At 47.7% G+C, this 19159-nt stretch overlaps 2 protein-coding genes across 3 annotated transcripts; both read left to right on the forward strand.

Moving 5' to 3' along the window:
- Positions 1–127: 127 nt before the first annotated feature.
- On the forward strand, positions 128–1771 carry LOC307229624 (myelin and lymphocyte protein-like; the record flags this gene model as incomplete). The annotated part of the gene is made up of 4 exons (XM_079999648.1): positions 128–217; positions 558–725; positions 1496–1618; positions 1697–1771. The coding sequence occupies 4 exons, from the start codon at positions 128–130 to the stop codon at positions 1769–1771; spliced, it is 456 nt and encodes a 151-aa protein (XP_079855774.1).
- Positions 1772–6236: 4465 nt separating this feature from the next.
- Positions 6237–17955, forward strand: LOC307229797 (sodium/calcium exchanger 1-like; the record flags this gene model as incomplete). 2 transcript variants are annotated; one of them, XM_079999875.1, is made up of 6 exons in its annotated part: positions 6237–7867; positions 10221–10332; positions 13951–14076; positions 14362–14461; positions 16955–17239; positions 17579–17955. In XM_079999875.1, exons 1-6 carry the CDS (start codon positions 6291–6293, stop codon positions 17953–17955), a joined length of 2577 nt encoding a protein of 858 aa, XP_079856001.1. In that variant the 5' UTR covers positions 6237–6290. The 2 variants fall into 2 exon arrangements, with proteins under 2 accessions (XP_079856001.1, XP_079856002.1); XM_079999876.1 differs by having other exon boundaries at positions 10221–10327; positions 13949–14076.
- Between the last annotated feature and the right edge of the window lie 1204 nt (positions 17956–19159).

Here is a 19159-nt window from a genome sequence, read left to right on the forward strand (position 1 = left end):
TTTGAAGGTGCAGGAGGCGTTGCCGTGGCGAGAGCTGACCGGCGACGTTGACGCTGTGATGACCTAACCCTCCTGTGGTGGAGACAGGTTACCATGACAGCGCCTCTGAACTTCAGTCAGCGGCAACATGGCGTCCAACACGGCAACCATGGTCAACCTACCCAGCGGGACTCAGATTTGCACCACTATCCCCGACATCCTCTACCTGCCGGAACTAGTAAGTCCCATTGTATTACTTTTTAGTGGCAGTAGTACTCATTATCCTTTTTACTTCTTGGGATTAGCAGTGTTGGTGGTGGTAGTGTAGTAATTTGAGTATTTCATATTTATTAGTCAATTTGTGAATTATCATTATAGGTACTAATAGTGGTAATAGTAGTCTGAAGTAGCAGGAGTTGTAGTAGTAGTAGAGGGTGTAGTAGTTTTAGTAGTGATTGGAGTAAGGTGGAACTGCATATTATAAGAGTATTTGTATTATTAGTAGTATATCGGAATATCTAGGAGAAGATCTGGGTTAGGGATGTCAGTACTGTCAGTAGTATCAGTACTGTGTACAGGTGTTCGGGGGGCTGGTCTGGATCCTGGTGGCCTGCAGCCTAGTGGTCCCAGCGAACCCTCAGGGCTGGGTGATGTTCGTCTCCGTCTTTTGCTTTGTGCTGACATTCATCTGGATGCTGGTGTTTGCCTGCGGGGGGCACCACAACAACAGCAGCTGGGTGATGGCAGTGAGTTAACCAGCTCCACTACTAACTAGTAGCCTACTAGGAACTACCTAGTAACTGATCATTACTAACTAGAAAATACCAAGCAACTAACTAGTAACAGGTTAGTTGTACTTACTAGTAGCTAACTAGTAAGTGACTACTACTACTGGTAACAACGAATAACGAACCAGTAACAGTTACTACTAACTAGTAACTCATGAGTAACTAACTAGTAACCAGCTAGTAACTAACTAACAATAATCGACCAGGAACTAACAAGTTACCAACTAACTCATAACTAACATTTACATTTAGTCATTTATCAGACGCTTTTATCCAAAGCGACTTACAAGGAGAATAACATTCAAGCTACATTGCGACAGAGACATTAGTGTAACAATAAATACTGCAAGGTGGTGCTAAGTAATTGTAGGTTAGGACAGGAGGTACTCACTGAAGAGCTGGGTCTTCAAGTGCTTCTTAAAGACAGAGGGAGGTCCCTGCTCTGGTCATTTTTGGCAGCTCGTTCCACCAACGTGGAACTACAAATGAGAATAGCCTGGATTGCTGTGGCTGTATGGCCGGCAGAGCCAGGCCACGCTCATTTGATGAGCACAGTACATAACTAGTACTAACTAGTAATTTATTAGAACTAACCTGTAATTGATTAGTCCCTATCTAGTCCCTCACCAGTAACTGAGTACTGCTAACTAGTAACTTACTAGCAACTGACTAGTACCAAACTAGTAACTGTCTCCCTGTCCCCCCTCCTCCACCTCCCCCTCCTACAGGACGTTGCCTGCCACGCCCTGGCAGCCTTCTTCTACCTCAGTGCATCGGTATCTTTGGCCAAAGTGACGGTGGATCTGAGGGACGGCTCCTTCCAGAGCTACCAGCTCAACATCTCCGCCGTGGTGAGTAGCGCCACACTTTCCAAGATGGCCGCCCTTTCCATCGCAACTGATCAGGAAACTAATCGTTATTGATTGCAGGTTTTCTCCTACATCGCAACACTGCTCTACTTCCTGCACTCCATCCTGTCGGCCATCCGCTGGAAGTCCTTCTAGAAGAAGTCGGGGAGGGGGAGGAGGAGAACCTGAAGTGGATTGGAGGAGGAGACAAGAAGGACATGGAGGGGTGGATTGGAGAAGGAGACAAGAAGGACATGGAGGAGTGGATTGGAGGAGGAGACAAGAAGGACATGGAGGAGTGGATTGGAGGAGGAGACAAGAAGGACATGGAGGGGTGGATTGGAGGAGGAGACAAGAAGGACATGGAGGAGTGGAGCACCTTGTCCTCCCTGACACGACTAAGTCAAACAGCAGATGATGCAGGGGTATTAATATCAAATCAATACTTCTGATATGTTTAGAGACTGTGATATATTCATAGATATTGAGACATTCAAATGAAATATTAATAGAAGGTTTCTATTAGATTCATGTCATTAATTTTCTGTGGATGATTTTGTATATTTGTAAAATTCAGTAGGAAACTAGGTTTTTGGGTTTTTTTTTTTTTTTTTTTATATGAAATGCTGGTTTTGTACATTTTGGAAACATCTGGATTCCCAACTGGAAATAAAGAATAAAACCCCAAATAAAAAACATCACATCACTGCCCTGAGCCACAGCTCAGGCGGCGCCGCAGCATGGGCCTCTTTCCTCAGTGTCGTGTTGCAGAACATGCGTTGCTGCTGTGCACGTTATTAATATTTCAGCAGCTTCAGAGGGGATGAAACGCACACACATATACACAAACACACACTGTGATGTTTATATATCATTTATGACTGGCTCCACCCACTCTGCGTTCTAACAGAAACATGGTGATGTCAGCAGAACGGGACAGGTGCAGGGCATGGTGAGGTGGGCGTAGCAGGACAGTAGGTTTTCATTGTGATGTGGGCGGAGCGGGATAGTTGGTCACGGTGCTGTGGGCATAGCGGGACAGTTTTCCATCACAGTGCTGTGGGCATAGCGGGACAACTGGTCGTCACGGTGAGTTGGACGGAACGGAACAGCTGGTCGTCACGGTGATGTTTGCATAAGCGGGACAGCTGGTCGTCACGGTGATGTTTGCATAAACGGGACAGCTGGTCGTCACGGTGATGTGGGGGTGAAGCGAGATAGTTGGTCGTCACGGTGATGTGGGCGAGGCAGGACAGTTGGTCGTCACGGTGATGTGGGCATAAGCACTACAGATGGTCGTCACGGTGATGTTTGCATAAGTGGGACAGCTGGTCGTCACGGTGATGTTGGTGGAGTGGGACAGCTGGTCGTCACGGTGATGTGGACATAGTGGGACAGCTGGTCGTCATGGTGATGTGGGAATAGCCGGACAGTTTGTCCAGAATCGATCTGAGAGGGTCACACCATCGCGATGGGGATGGAGCTGTCTGTTTGAGGGTAGTCTTTCCCATAGAGGAGACGGAAATTTAGGTTGCGCACAAAGAGAAAGACAGACAGGTAGTGCTTAGACAGACAAACATAGACAGACAGGCAGACAGATGGTGCTCACTGAAGGTCAATGATCTGGACCTGAAGCAGATCCAGTTCTTCTATTAATAATACTCTTTATCTCTGTTCAACAGCAGGAATGTGTTGGACACATCGACCTTGACCCGGGTCCCCGGTCATAGTCTGTCCCCTAATCCCTAGCTTGCTCCCTGTTCCCTAGCTTGCTCCCTGGTCTCTAGTGTGTCCCCTGGTCTCTAGTCTGTCCTCTGGTTCCTCGCCTGGTCTCTAGTCTGTCCTCTGGTCTCTAGTCTGTCCTCTGGTCTCTAGCTTGTCCCCTGCACCCTAGTCTGTCCCCTGGTCCCTAGTCTGTCCCCTGGTCTCTAGTCTGTCCTCTGGTCTCTAGACTGTCCCCTGCCCCCTAGACTGTCCCCTGGTCCCTAGTCTGTACCCTTGCCTCTAGTCTATCCCCTGGTCCCTAGTCTGTCCCCTGGACCCTAGTTTGTCCTCTGGTCTCTAGCCTGTCCCTTAGTCTCTAGTCTATCCCCTGGTCCCTAGTCTGTCCTCTGGTCTCTAGCCTGGTCTCTAGCCTGTCCCCTGGTCTCTAGTCTTTCCTCTGGTCTCTAGCTTGTTCCTTGCCCCCTAGAAGGTCCCCTGGTCCCTAGTCTGTCCTCTTATCTCTAGCCTGTCCCCTTATCTCTAGTCTGTCCCCTGGTCTTGAGGGTGATCGGGGAGTCCAGGGTGATGGGGTAGTCCAGGGCCCCTGAAGAGGCCGGGCAGTGGACGGCGTAACGGGTGTAAGGGGGAACCTGTCTCTGCGTCCTTGTGTCTTATCAGAGACTGGAGCTCTGTAGCCTTGTATGGCAGGAGCCGCCACCACCGAGATAAGACGCCATGATTAGAACGCCATCTTTAGAATGGCATGATAAAACACCATCCTAAGAATGGCGTGATAAGTCGCCATGTTGGAACAGCGTAGAACAGAGTGAAGAGACTCTAGGGGATGGATCAATAGATCCATCAATGGATCTATTGATCAATTAAGATGTGGAGTCAGAGAGAGAGAGGGGGGAGGGAGGGGCAGAGACAGAGGATAGAGAGGGGGAGAGGGAGGGAGGGAGAGAGAGAGAGGGAAAGAGCAAGGGAGAAAGAAAGAGGGGAGAGACAGAGATGAGGGAGGGAGAGGAGCGAGAAAGTGGGAGGGAGGGAGGGAGGGGGTGAAGGGGGGCGGGGCAGAGAAGCAAATAAAGAGGGAAAAAGAAGGTTTCCTGTCGAAGCTAGACGACTCCTGTCGTTTTACTAGAGACAAATTTAAGAAATACTTATTCAAGTACTTCTTCAAGTACTTTTACCTTGAAGCTGTTTGGTGGTTGCCGATACGAACAATCGTGGAAAAGTTGTGAACGTCAGGATCAGGTATGTTCATCCCTCCATCTGTTCATCCCTCCTTCTGTTCATTCCTCCATTTTTCATCCCTTCATCTGTTCATCCCTCTGTCTTTTCGTCCCCAATCTATTCATCCCTCCACCTGTTCATCAAAGGGATGAACAGAAATAAAAAAACAGTCTAACTCTGTTCATCCCTACATCTATTCATCCCTACATCTGTTAATCCCTCCATCTATTCACCCCCATCTATTCATCCCTCCATCTGTAAATTCCTTCATCTGTTCATCCCTCCGTCTGTTTATCCCTCCGTCTGTTTATCCCTTCATCTGTTCATCCCTCCACCAGTTCATCCCTTCAATTGTTCATCTCTTCATCTGTTCATCCCTCCATCTGTTTAACCCCTTAATCCCTCCTTCTGTTCATCCCTTCATCTGTTCAACACTTCATCCCTCCATCTGTTCATCCCTCCATTTGTTTATCCCTTCATCTGTACATCTGTTCATCCCTCCATCTATTCATCCCCTTATCCCTCCATCTGTACATCTGTTCATCCCTCCATCTGTTCATCCCTCCATCCGTTCATCCCTTCATCTGAAACAGTTCATCACAGCCTGTGTTTCTTATGAATTAATTAAAAGCTACGATATCCAATTGTTTAAATTTTAGGTGTGTTTTACTATATATCATTACTTAATCATACAATTTTATGTAAATAATATTCTGATGCTTCTGGACAGAATCAAAGTACAACACATCATATGACAACATATTTGGTCGTCATGTACCGTGTACAGTACATATCAGTGCTTGAAGTTGAAAGAAACAAGTGCTGGTACTCCCCTGGGTGGGTGGGTGGGTGGGGGCTATAGCCCCTTTATGAATCTGTTTAGCATGTTCTGTTAACATGGGAGGGATTGACTGGAATGACAGATTTCTGAGTTTCCATGGAACGCAGAATCACTTCCTGCTGCCTCTCGACCGGAACTTGGAGTTTCTAACCCACCTGGAGCCTACCAACCTTACCAATGTCCATGTCCATATATGGTCAACAACGTCATGGCAACCCGGAGCCACAGCTTGCAACTTGTGCGTTCTAATAATCGATAAAATATGACATATTTTTCAGTATGTCCACTAGACAGCAGAACAGACGTCGGCAGCTTGTGCGAAGTGCCAACGAGGGCTAAAAGTCCAGGTGGGCAGAGAGTAAAATGTAGAAGTACTGGTACTGCCCAGTGGCAAGTACTGTGTTGTGGCAAGGACCGCTACTGCGCCAGGGGTGAGTACCGATATTGCGCAGCAGCAAATACCACCCCAGTTGGAGCCCTGGTACATACACACATGTACACACATGCAGGTATTTTATCTGATCTTATGGTAGAATATACTATATATATCACATATATAGTACTATCACACTGTGCGCCATTCCAATATTGGAAATCCAGTGATACTTTGGGTGTTTTTCTGAGGTTCTCCACTAGAGGCAGTGTAGTTCTTCCACGTAAGTCGGAAGGAGGATCCACATCCGGTTTCTCCGTCTCCCCAGAACCATGTCTGGAGCCGTCCCGCTGCTGCTTCTCCATCAGCTGCTCCCCCTCGTGGCTGTCATCTGGTCCCACATCCCGTCTTCAGAGGCTGGACCTCCCCTCTTCAGCGCAGAGTCCAACATCTCCAGCAGCAACCACACTCAATGTGGAGGACGGACCGAGTGCATCGAGGGCGTCATCCTGTCAATATGGATGCCAGTCAACCCCCCCCTGGTGGACAGACTGGCTAGGGCCACCATCTACTTTGTGGGCCTCGTCTACATGTTTCTGGGGGTGTCCATCATCGCAGATCGCTTCATGGCCTCCATCGAGGTCATCACCTCCCAAGAGAGACAGATTACCATCAAGAGACCGAACGGGGAGAAGGTCACCGCCACGGTTCGGGTCTGGAACGAGACTGTTTCGAATCTCACCCTCATGGCGCTGGGATCCTCCGCCCCAGAAATCCTCCTATCAGTTGTGGAGGTTTGTGGCCACAACTTTGATGCAGGAGAACTGGGTCCGAACACCATCGTGGGTAGCGCCGCCTTCAACATGTTCGTGATCATCGGTCTCTGCGTGTGGGTCATCCCAGACGGAGAACACCGCAAGGTCAAACACCTCAGGGTGTTCTTCGTCACCGCCACCTGGAGCATCTTTGCCTACACGTGGCTCTACCTGATTCTAGCGGTCTTCTCGCCCGGCATAGTGGAGGTTTGGGAAGGTCTTCTCACGCTCTCATTCTTCCCCCTGTGTGTCGGGTTGGCGTACATCGCAGATCGCAGGCTACTCTTTTACAAATATGTTTACAAGCGCTACCGAGCCGGGAAGCACAAAGGAATGATTGTAGAAATAGAAGGAGAGCCGGAGCTTCCCTCCAAGGTGGACGTAGAGATGGATGGCAGAGCGCAGAGCTCCCATGCAGAGGAGTTCCTGGAGGGGGGGTTGGACCCTGAGGAGCAAGATGAGGAGGAGAAGAGGAGGGAGATGGCCAGGATCTTAAAAGAGCTGAAGCAAAAACATCCAGACAAGGACATGGAGCAACTGGTGGAACTGGCCAATTACCAGTTTTTAAGCCAGCAGCAGAAGAGTCGGGCTTTCTACCGTTGCCAAGCAACCAGGATACTGACGGGAGCAGGGAACGTGTTGAAGAAGCATGCGGCCGACCAAGCTAAGAGAGCCATCCAGCACGACATCTGCTCTGAGGTTCCTCTCAATGACTTCTCGTCCAGGATCCTCTTTGACCCGGCGTCCTACCAGTGTCTGGAGAGCTGTGGCTCTATAGCCCTCAATGTGGTGCGCCGGGGCGGAGACTTGACCAGTACCGTGTCCGTGTACTACCGGACTGAAGATGGCACCGCTAACGCAGGCTCGGACTACCAGCCCGCTGACGGAACCATTGTGTTCAAACCAGGAGAGGCCGAGAAGGAGATCAGGATTCAAATTATTGATGACGACATCTTTGAGGAGGACGAACACTTTTTGGTCCACCTCAGCGACGTGGCGGTGCTGGATCCAGAACCGGAGCGGTACCAGACCAGTCTGGGCCTGCCCTCCTCCGCCACCGTCACCATCTTTGATGACGACCACGCCGGGATCTTCACGTTTGAGGAGCCGCTGGTCACTGTGAGCGAGAGTGTGGGTGTGATGGAGGTGAAGGTGGTCCGGACCTGCGGTGCTCGGGGCGTGGTGGTCGTGCCCTACAGGACGGTCGAGGGAACAGCCAAAGGAGGCGGGGAGGACTTCGAGGACACGCATGGAGTCCTGGAGTTTGACAACAATGAGATTGTGTAAGTTTTACTTCCTTCCATCCATCCATCCATCCATCCATCCATTATCTATACCGCTTATTCTCGTGGGGTCGCGGGGGGGCTGGAGCCAATCACAGCTGTCATTGGGCGAGAGACGGGGTACACCCTGGACAGGTCGCCAGTCTATCACAGAGCCGACATATAGAGACAAACAACCATGCACATTCCCATTCACACCTACGGTCGGAGTCGTTTTACTGCCTTGTCACTGCTTTTCCATAATTTGATGATTGTGATGATACAAATGGTTAATCTTCATTGTGTTGAATTTTTGGAAAAATATATCCCTTAAATCCAAAATTTTGCGTTGATGCCGAGACCCCTGTCAACTGCTGTTTGAAAAACAGTTAATTCAGGGAATTCACTTTCTAATTAAAACACAAGTTTCGATGGAACCTAGTCTAACTTATATCTAACCTACTCTAATATCTAACCTAGTCTAGTCTAACGAATATCTAACCATGTGTAGTCCAACTAATATCTTACCTAGTCTAACTTACATCTAACCTAGTCTAACTAATATCTAACCTAATTTTGTCTACCTAATATCCAACCTAGTCGAACATATATCTATCCTAGTCTAAATAATATCTAACCTAGTCTAACTAATATCTTACCTAGTCTCACTAATATCTAACCAAGTCTAACTAATATCTAACGTAATCTTGTCTAACTAATATCCAACCTAGTCAAACTTATATCTAACCTAGTCTCACTAATATCTAACCAAGTCTAGTCATACTACTATCTAACCTAGTCTAACTAATATCTAACCTAGTCTAACTAATATATTACCTAGTCTAACTAATATATAACCTAGTCTAGTCTAACTTATATCTAACCTAGTCTAACTAATACCTTACCTAGTCTAACTGATATCGAAGAAGAAGAAGAAACAGTCTTTAATTGTCACACGACACTCCACAACACATGCTTGCACACACACATGCACATGCACATGCTTGATGGTGGCCGCTGAAATGGCTCCTCTGCTTTTGAGGAGCCATTTCCGGGGGCACAGCCAGGAGCAGTGGGCAGCGTACGTGGACGCGCCCGGGGACCAGGTGATAAGTGTCCATCGCTGGTCAGACCATGATGGTGCATGTTTTTGGTGGGGGTCCTTACTGACGTGAGGTGGAGGAAACCCCATGTGAGCACGGGGAGAACATGCAAACTCCACCCAGAAAGGCTCCTGTTTGGGAGATAACCCACAGCGCCCCAGGCGGGAATCAAACCCAGGACCTTCTTGCTGTGAGGCAGCAGTGCAATGCACTGCGCCACCGTGCCACATTGAACCTAGTATAACTAATATCTAGTCTAGTATAACTAATATCTAACCTAGTCTATTCTAACGAATATATAACCTAGTCTAACTGATATCTTACCTAATCTCACTGATATCAAACGTAGTCTAGTCTAACTAATATCTAACCTAGTCTAACTAATATCTCACCTTGTCTAACCAATATCTAACCTTGTCTAGTCTAACTAATATCATACCTAGTCTAGCTAATATCTAACCTAGTTTAACTAATATCTCACCTAATCGAACTAATATCTAACCTAGTCTCACTAATATCTAACAGAGTCTAACTAATATCTAATCTAGAGTAGTCTAACTAATATCTAACCTACACTCAGTTCTGACAGTCTGAGTGTTTCCAGTCGTTCCCTGTTGCCGTGACGCTGCGACGTAGCAGATAAACAGACGCGTTGCGTCCTTATTAGGGAAGATGGCCGCCAGGCTGGCTGGCTGTCAGACTCTGAACTGGGAGCGCTGCTGCATTACTGGAGCATCCAAAACAGCACGCTATTCTGATCAACACCCATCAATACCGATCAATATGATCAATACTGATCAATACCGATAAATACTGATCGGCTTTTCATGAACCATATTTTCATGATTCATGAAAATATTCATTTTAATTCAATTCAATTTTCGGCAAAGAAATAGATGAATGCAGACTGTAAAGACTTATTTTAGTTTTTGTTATAGTTTATTCATCTTTTGAGTCATCATTCATTTATTGATTTTAAATTTCAACTTTTCAAACTGATCATTTGAAGTTCCACTGAATGCTGCTGTTCACATTCATTCCTCCGGGGTCGCTGTGCACTGCTCACCTCCGCCTGGCTCTGTGGTTCCTGCCCCCCTCTTTCTCCCTACCTCCCCCCAATCCCACCCCCCCTTCCATACCCACCTCTCTCCCCCTCTCTCTTTCTCTCTCTCCCTCTCTCTCTCCCTTTCTCCCTCTGCCCCCCCCTCTCTCTCCTCTACCTCTCTCTCTCTCCCTCCCTCTCTCCCCTCTTCCCCTTCTCTCCCTTTCAGTAAATCTGTTCAGATCAGTATTATTGACGATGAGGAGTATGAGAAAAACAAGCTCTTCGTCGTGGTTCTGGGGAAGCCGCGCCTCCTGGAGATGAGTGGCAGGAAAGGTGGAGTATCCTCCGTCAGCCTCGCCAACTGACCCCCATCACGCCAAGAGGGGGTGGAGGCACCTAACTGTGTGTGTGTGTGTGTGTGTGTGTGTGTGTGTGTTAACCCCCCGTCCCCCACAGGAAGAGCATCCTGGTGCGGGTCGTGGATCACGAGCTCTACCACAAGCACTGCAGCTTTAGCCTCCAGCTGCAGCCGCCATGTTGGAACAGGAAGTGGACAGGTGCTGCACTTCCTGTTGACTTGATGACCTTCTGTTCACCTTTTGGTGACATTTCTGATGACCTTTGACCTTCCTGATGGCCTTCTAGTGACCTTTCTGCTGACCTTCCGAGTGACCGTTCTGCTGACATTTGACCTTTAACTTTCTGATGATGTTTGACCTTAATGATGACCTTCTTGTAAACTTTCTAGTGACCTTCTGCTGACCTTTCCGCTGACCTTCTTGCGACCTTTCTGATGACCTTCTACTGATATTTCAGCTGACCATTCTGATGACATTTGACCTTTGTCTTCCTGATGGTCTCTGACCTTCCTGATGGCCTTTCTGATGTCCTTTCTTGTGACCTTTGACCTTTCTAATGACCTTTCACATCCTCCTTCATTGCTGTCATGGCCGCTGTGACATACTAGATACTGCAAGTTACATGTTACATGCTACATGGTGATATAGCCCACTTCCTTTCAGAACGTTGTCATGACGACATTGCAAAGAAACTTGCACCGCCGTCTTCCCCTCGCAATGCATTATGGGATACGCATCCAACCTCATGTGCAGTGTTTGATCCTACAATATTTCACCAGATCCAGTATCTTTCTGGTACTTTTCATACAGTATTTGATGCATACTATGGTTTCATACAACATGTTTACATACTAATTTGGTGTAGTAAATATATGCTAGTATGTACTAAGTAGTATTCCAGTATGTACTAAGTAATATATACTAAGCAGTATGCCAGTATGTACTAAGTAGTATGCCAGTATGTACGAAGTAATATGCACTAATGTTCCTTGATGAATTGCATGCTGGGATACCTGGGTATGTTTTGGGTGGAGGGAACACGAACATCCTGGTATTTCATGTGGAAAAGAGCCACCCAGCTCCCCCAGTGGCTTCATTGTGTAGTGCTGCAACTGCTCTGGCGCTCCCTGTAGGACATCCTGGTGGACAGTTTTACTGTCTAATGGATGAGTTCACTCCACCCAGAATTCTGAATCCAACATGGCCGCTCCGTCCACACATCTCTGACTGTGTCCTGTCTAACTGTCTGTTTCCTGTCTGTCTGACTGTCTCCTTTCTCTCTCTCCATCAGCTGTCTTGCTTCAGGAATCTGGTGAGAACTTTCTTTCTTCTGTTTTTTATTTACACCAAGTTCCATTGGCGTACCAACACCATAATGGTCCTGAAGTGAACAAACATGGCATCCGAGCTGCTTGGCATTCTTGGTCTGAATGTTGCTCTTTAACTCAAGCAGTAACTAGTTGCAGCAAATGGACTGAAGGAGGTTAAGACCTGGAGGAATTCCTGAATTGCTCCCAAGGGGTTAATAAAGTACCTTACCTTACCTTACCTACAGTACCTTACCTACCTTCCCTTATCTTACCTTCCTTACTTACCATAACCTACCTGCAGTTCCTTACCTAACTTACCCTACCCTACATACCTTACCTTACTTTACTTACCGTACCTTGCCTACCTAACCTTATCTTACCTTTCCTTACCTACCGTACCTTGCCTACCTTACCTTACCTACCTTACCTTACCTACCTTACCTTACCTTTCCTTACCTACCGTACCTTACCTATCGTACCTGACCTGACCTCACCTTACCCTACCTTACCTTACCTACCATACCTTACCTTACCTACCTTCCCTTACCTGCTTTCCCTTACCTTCGTACCGTACCTTACCTTACCTCAATTTACCTTACCTTCTGTACCTTACCTTACATACCACACCTAACCTATCTTACCACACCTTACCTTACCATATCTTACCTTACCTTATCTTCCCTTACCAGCTTTTCCTCACCTTCCCCACCGTACCTTATCTTACCTTAATTAACCTTAGCTTACCTACTGTACCTTACCTTACCTTATATACCGCACCTTACCGTATCTTACCTTGCCGTACCTACCTTACCTTACCTTATGTAATCTTAGTTTACCTACTGTACCTTACCTTACGTAATCTTAGTTTACCTACTGTACCTTACCTTCCTTTCCTTACCTTCCTTACCTTACCTTCATTACCTACCATACGTTACCCTACCTTACATTATTTACCATACCTTACCTACCTTACCTATCGTAACTTACCTTCCTTACCTACCTTACCTTACATATCTTACTTTACATACCTTACCTACCTTATCAAACTTACCTTATCTCCCCTTACCTAACCTTATATTATATAACCTTATCTTACATTTTCTTACCTTATCTTTTCTTAACCCTTCTCTTATTTTTCTCTGACGTTTAAAAGCTTGGTATGAAGTAAAATCACAATTTTTCTCAATTTGTGTCAGAAAATCCTATCACACTTGGTGTGAAAAGAGTTTTACTCATGTTTTTCCTCATGTATTATTTACTTAATAAAGATATGTTTAGCTTTAAAAACATTTAGATTCATCAGAAATTCTTTGAACATTCCTGATGGACTCCTTTCTAACCTTTCAGGGGCATTCTTCAAAACAGGTATGGTGATGAATGATGTTATTATGCCTTTATGTTATTATTTAATTTAATTATTGCTTTATTAGAATTATATGTTATTATTGTATTATTTTATTATCATGTTATATTATTAGGTCTTATTTATTAGTCCCTCCTTCTCTCATAATAATAGATAGAACCCACACACAAACAGGAATGTGGTGTTATTATCACAATGATATCTAATAATGTTATGAGTGTCATAATGTTCTCACTGGAGTCTTTACTTTTTTATTCCTATTCCTAAAAGAAAAAAGGCTGTACGGTGAGTTAACAGTACTACTATAGTACGACAGTACGACTTTACTACAACAGTGGTACTATAGTACGGTATTGTATGGTACGGTACCACAGTGCTACTGTAGTACTACAGTAGTACTGTGGTACTGTATGGTACGGTACCACAGTGCTACTGTAGTACTATGGTAGTACTGCAGTACTACAGTAGTAGTATGGTAGTACTGTAATATTATGGTAGTACTGTAGTTGTATGGTAGTACTGTAGTAATATGCTAGTACTACTGTTCTCTATCAGGTCAAGACGTTTTCAGGAAGGTTCAAAGTCGACATCAACCCGACCCATCACCTGTTGTCTGCATCGCAGGTACCTTTCTGTCTGTCTGTCTGTCTGTTCTCTGTCGGTCTGTCTGTCCGTCCGTCTGTCCTTCTGTCCGTTTGTCTGTGTCTTCCTGTCCGTCTGTCTGTCTGCCTCTCTGTCTGTCTGTCTTCCTGTCTGTCTGTCAGTGCTGTTTATGAAGGGTTCAGATGCACTCCATCTTTCCCTTCTTCTCTCCCTCCTTCGCTCTCTCTCCCTCCTTCTCTCCCTCTCTCCCTCCTTCTCTCCCTCCATCTCTCTCTCCCTCCCTCTTTCTCTCCCTCCCTCTTGCCTTCTCTCCCTCCAGAGGAAAGGGAGGAGCAGACTCTGTCTCAGAAAGAGGCGGAGGAGAGAAGGATCGCTGAGCTGGGACGACCAGCGCTGGGAGAACATGGCCGCTTGGAGGTGGTGGTTCAGGAGTCCTACGAGTTCAAGGTGAATGGATGGCTGAAGGGAGCAAGGGATGGACATATGACAGACGGATAGAAAGAAAGACAGACAGATGGATGGATGAATATATGTCTCCAGGTCTTATTGTCCTCCAGGTCTTATTGTCCTCCAGGTCTTAGTGTCCTTTAGATCTTAGCATCGTCCATGTCTTAGTGTCCTATAGGTCTTAGCATCCCCCATATCTTTGTGTCCTCTGTTTCCAGGTCTTATTGTCCTCCAGGTCTTAGTGTACTCCGGGTCTTAGTGTCTCCATGTCTTCTTTTCCTTCAGAGCATGGTGGACAAGCTGATCAAGAAGACCAACCTGGCGGTGCTGGTGGGGACCAACAGCTGGAGGCAGCAGTTTGTGGAAGCCATCACCGTCACCTCAGGTGAGAACATGCTAAGGGTCTGGCTCCTGAACATGATGAGGGTCTGGTCCGGAACTTGTTGAGGGTCTGGTCCGGAACATGTTGAGGGTCTGGTCCTGGAACATGATGAGGGCCTGGTCCCCGAACATGATGGGGGCCTGGTCCCCGAACATGTAGAGGGTCTGGTCACCGAACATGTAGAGGGTCTGTTCCCTGAACATGTGGAGGGTCTGGTCCCTGAACATGTAGAGGGTCTGGTCCCTGAACATGTAGAGGGTCTGGTCCCTGAACATGTAGAGGGTCTGGTTCCTGAACATGTTGAGGATCTGGTTCCTGAACATGTTGAGGGGGGATGGTAGCTCAGGAGGTAGAACTGGTCTTCTAGTAATCTAAACGTTGCTGGTTCGATCCCCGGCTCCTCCTGCTAGCATGCTGTAGTGTCCCTGAGCAAGACACTTAACCCCTAATTGCTCCTGATGGCTGCGTCCGTCGGTGTTTGAATATTTGTAAGTCGCTTTGGATAAAAGCGTCTGCTAAATGTAATGTTGAGGGTCTGGTCCCTGAACATGTTGAGGGTCTGGTTCCTGAACATGTTGAGGGTCTGGTCCCTGAACATGTAGAGGGTCTGCACCCTGAACATGATGAGGGTCTGGTCCATGAACATGTTGAGGGTCTGGTCCCTGAACATGATGAGGGTCTGCTCCCTGAACATGTGGAGGGTCTGGTAGTGGAAAATGTTGGGTCTGGTCCCGGAATATGATGAAGGTCTGGTCCAGGAACATGTAGAGGGTCTGGTCCCAGAACATGTGGAGGGTCTGGTCCTGGAACATGTTGAGGGTCTGGTCCTGGAGAATGTTGAGGGTCTGGTCCCTGAACATGTAGAGGGTCTGGTCCCTGAACATGTTGAGGGTCTGGTCCCTGAACATGTGGAGGGTCTGGTAGTGGAAAATGTTGGGTCTGGTCCCTGAACATGATGAGGGTCTGGTCCCGGAACATGATGAGGGTCTGGTCCCGGAACATGTAGAGGGTCTAGTCCCGGAAGATGTGGAGGGTCTGGTCCCAGAACATGAGGAGGGTCTGGTCCCGGAGAATGTTGAGGGTCTGGTCCTGGAGAATGTTGAGGGGCTGGTCCTGGAACATGTAGATGGTCTGGTCCATGAACATGATGAGGTTCTGGTCCCAGAGAATGTTGAGGGTCTGGTCCTGGAGAATGTTGAGGGTCTGTTCCTGTAACATGTTGAGGGCCTGGTCCATGAACATGATGAGGGTCTGGTCCTGAAACATGTTGAGGGTCTGGTCCTGGAACATGTTGAGGGTCTGGTCCATGAACATGATGAGGGTCTGGTCCTGAAACATGTTGAGAGTCTGGTCCTGAAACATGTTAAGAGTCTGGTCTGGGAACATGTAGAGGGTCTGCACCCTGAACATGATGAGGGTCTGGTCCCTGAACATGTGGAAGGTCTGGTAGTGGAAAATGTTGGGTCCGGTCCCGGAATATGATGAGGGTCTGGTCCAGGAACAAGTAGAGGGTCTGGTCCCGCAACATGTGGAGGGTCTGTTCCTGGAACATGATTAGGGTCTGGTGCCGTAGAATTTTGAGGGTCTGGTCCTGGAACATGTTGAGGGTCTGGTCCCTGAACATGTAACGGGTCTGGTCCCTGAACATGTTGAGGGTCCGGTCCCTGAACATGTGGAGGGTCTGGTAGTGGAAAATGTTGGGTCTGGTCCCTGAACATGATGAGGGTCTGGTCCCTGAACATGATGAGGGTCTGGTCCCGGAACATGATGAGGGTCTGGTCCCGGAACATGTAGAGGGTCTAGTCCCGGAAGATGTGGAGGGTCTGGTCCCAGAACATGAGGAGGGTCTGTTCCCGGAGAATGTTGAGGGTCTGGTCCTGGAGAATGTTGAGGGGCTGGTCCTGGAACATGTTGAGGGTCTGGTCCATGAAGATGATTAGGTTCCGGTCCCAGAGAAGTTGAGGGTCTGGCCCTGGAGAATGTTGAGGGTCTGTTCCTGGAACATGTTGAGGGCCTGGTCCATGAACATGGTGAAGGTCTGGTCCTGAAACATGTTGAGGGTCTGGTCCATGAACATGATGAGGGTCTGGTCCTGAAACATGTTGAGAGTCTGGTCCTGAAACATGTTGAGAGTCTGGTCTGGGAACATGTGGAGGGTCTGGTCCTGGAACATGAGAAGGGTCTGGTCCTGGAGAATGTTGAGGGTCTGGTCCTGGAGAATGTTGTGGGTCTGGTCCTGGAACATTTGAGGATCTGGTCCATGAATGTGCTGAGGGTCTAGTCCTGAAACAGGTTGAGAGTCTGGTCCTGGAACATGTTGAGAGTCTGGTCTGGGAACATGTGGAGGGTCTGGTCCTGGAACCTCTTGAGGGTCTGGTCCGAGAACATGTTGATGATCTGGTCCTGGAACATAATGAGGGTCTGTCTGTATGTCTATCTGTCTGTCTACCTGTCTGTCTGTCTTTATGTCTGTCTGTCTGCCGGTCTCTCTGCTAGGAGATGATGATGAGGATGACTATGATGAAGGCTGTGGTGAGAAGAAGCTGCCGTCGTGTTGTGACTATGTCATGCACTTCCTGACGGTGTTCTGGAAGCTGCTGTTTGCCCTGGTGCCCCCTACTGACCACTGCAGCGGCTGGCCCTGCTTTGTGGTATCCATCGCCGTCATCGGGCTCCTGACAGCGCTGATTGGGGACCTGGCTTCACACTTTGGCTGCACTGTGGGCCTGAAGGACTCCGTCACTGCCGTGGTCTTCGTGGCTCTGGGGACGTCAGTACCAGGTGACACACACTCACAGGAAGTTCACACATCTCAACACAAAACTACATCCTCCTGGATCTCTGAGCTCCTACTGGATCTCTGAGCTCCTCCTGAATCTCTGAGCTCCTCCTGAATCTCTGAGCTCCTCCTGGATCCCTGAGCTTCTCCTAAACCCCCAAACCTAAAGAGATTTCAACCCCAATTCTGGGTTGGCAAATGGTTTTCCAAAACAGCCCACCAGGTGGCTCTTTCCTCTGGTGCACCTGGAATATTTATTTTCATGTGCCAACGCTACCACCAACTGATCACCTCAGACTGCTCCACTCAGTATCCCTCCTCTTTATTCTTTTCTCTTTCAGACACGTTTGCCAGTAAGATGGCGGCCATCCAAGACCAGTACGCTGACGCCTCCATCGGCAACGTCACAGGAAGTAATGCCGTCAACGTCTTCCTGGGGATCGGCGTGGCATGGTCCATCGCTGCCATCTACCACCAAGCCAAAGGGCAACCATTTCGCGTGGACCCTGGGACCCTGGCCTTCTCCGTCACGCTCTTCACCATCTTTGCATTCGTGTGCGTGGCAGTGCTCATGTACCGGCGCAGACCGGCCATTGGGGGGGAGCTGGGGGGTCCGCGGGGCCCCAAGATCCTGACCAGCTGCCTCTTCTTCAGCCTCTGGCTTCTGTACATCATCTTCTCCTCTCTGGAGGCCTACTGCCACATCAAGGCCTTCTAACGGACAAACCAAGACCTTCTGACTGACACACCAAGACATTCTGACTGACACACCAAGACCTTCTGACTGACACACCAAGACCTTCTGACTGACACACCAAGACATTCAGACTGACTCACCAAGATCTTCTGCAGACCAAGACCTTCTAACTGATGCAACAAGACTTTCTAACTGACACACCAAGACCTTCTCACTGACACACCAAGACCTTGTCACTGATCCACCAAGACCTTCTGACTGACACACGAGACCCTTTAACTGACCAAAATTTTGGAAGAATCTCACGGGAAGGACCTCACAGAAAGGACCTCACAGGAAGGACATCGGCAGGAGGGACCTCACAGGAATAACCACATAAGAAGGACCACATAAGAAAGACATCAGCAGGAAGGACCTCACAGGAAGGACCACACAGGAAGGACCACACAGGAAGGACCACACAGGAAGGACATCAGCAGGAAGGACATTGACAGGAAGCACCTCAGAAGAAGGGTATCAGCAGGAAGGACCTCACAGGGAGGCCATTTGCAGTAGGGACCTCACAGGAAGGACCTCACAGGATATAAATAAAGTAGAAAGATGTCTGACCTTGACGGTGACGTCCAACTTAGGAATGATCTGTAGCCACGCCTTCCGCATGGAATGTTTTCCAAGTGTTGGACATTTTTCCAGGTATTGGAAATTTTCCAGGTATTGGACAGTTTTCCAGGTACTGGGCAGTTTTTCAGCTATGGTACAGTTTTCTAGGAACAGGGCAGTATTTCTACCCTATCGACACCAACCTGATGGAATTCTATTAGAAACCAGTTTATTTACTGATCAATATGTTGTTGATATTATTCCATATTGTTTGAATATATGAATATCACATTTATAGTCATTTTTATTGCTTTACTTTTTGGACTTTGTGATTCTTCAGGTTTTGGTTTGAAGCTTTTTCTTCTTTTGTCACTTGAATAAAACTGATTTCAGGCCTTTTCACCTGAATAAAACCATGATTTTTAACTCTTCAGGCTCATATTTTTTTTCTTTTTTTTTTAACCTGTTCTGTCAGCATGCTGGGCATACAACAAAGAGTATTTGTATGCCATTGCATCTAGGACAGGGTTAGTCTGCAACACCCCGCGTAAGGGGGAGGCCCGCCCCACTGCAGCGGACCAGACGCCCCAGCCGTCGTCAGACGCCCCAGCCGGCGTCAGACGCC

This window comes from Zeus faber (genome assembly GCF_960531495.2).
Source record: "Zeus faber genome assembly, chromosome: 4".
Classification (NCBI taxonomy): domain Eukaryota; kingdom Metazoa; phylum Chordata; class Actinopteri; order Zeiformes; family Zeidae; genus Zeus; species Zeus faber.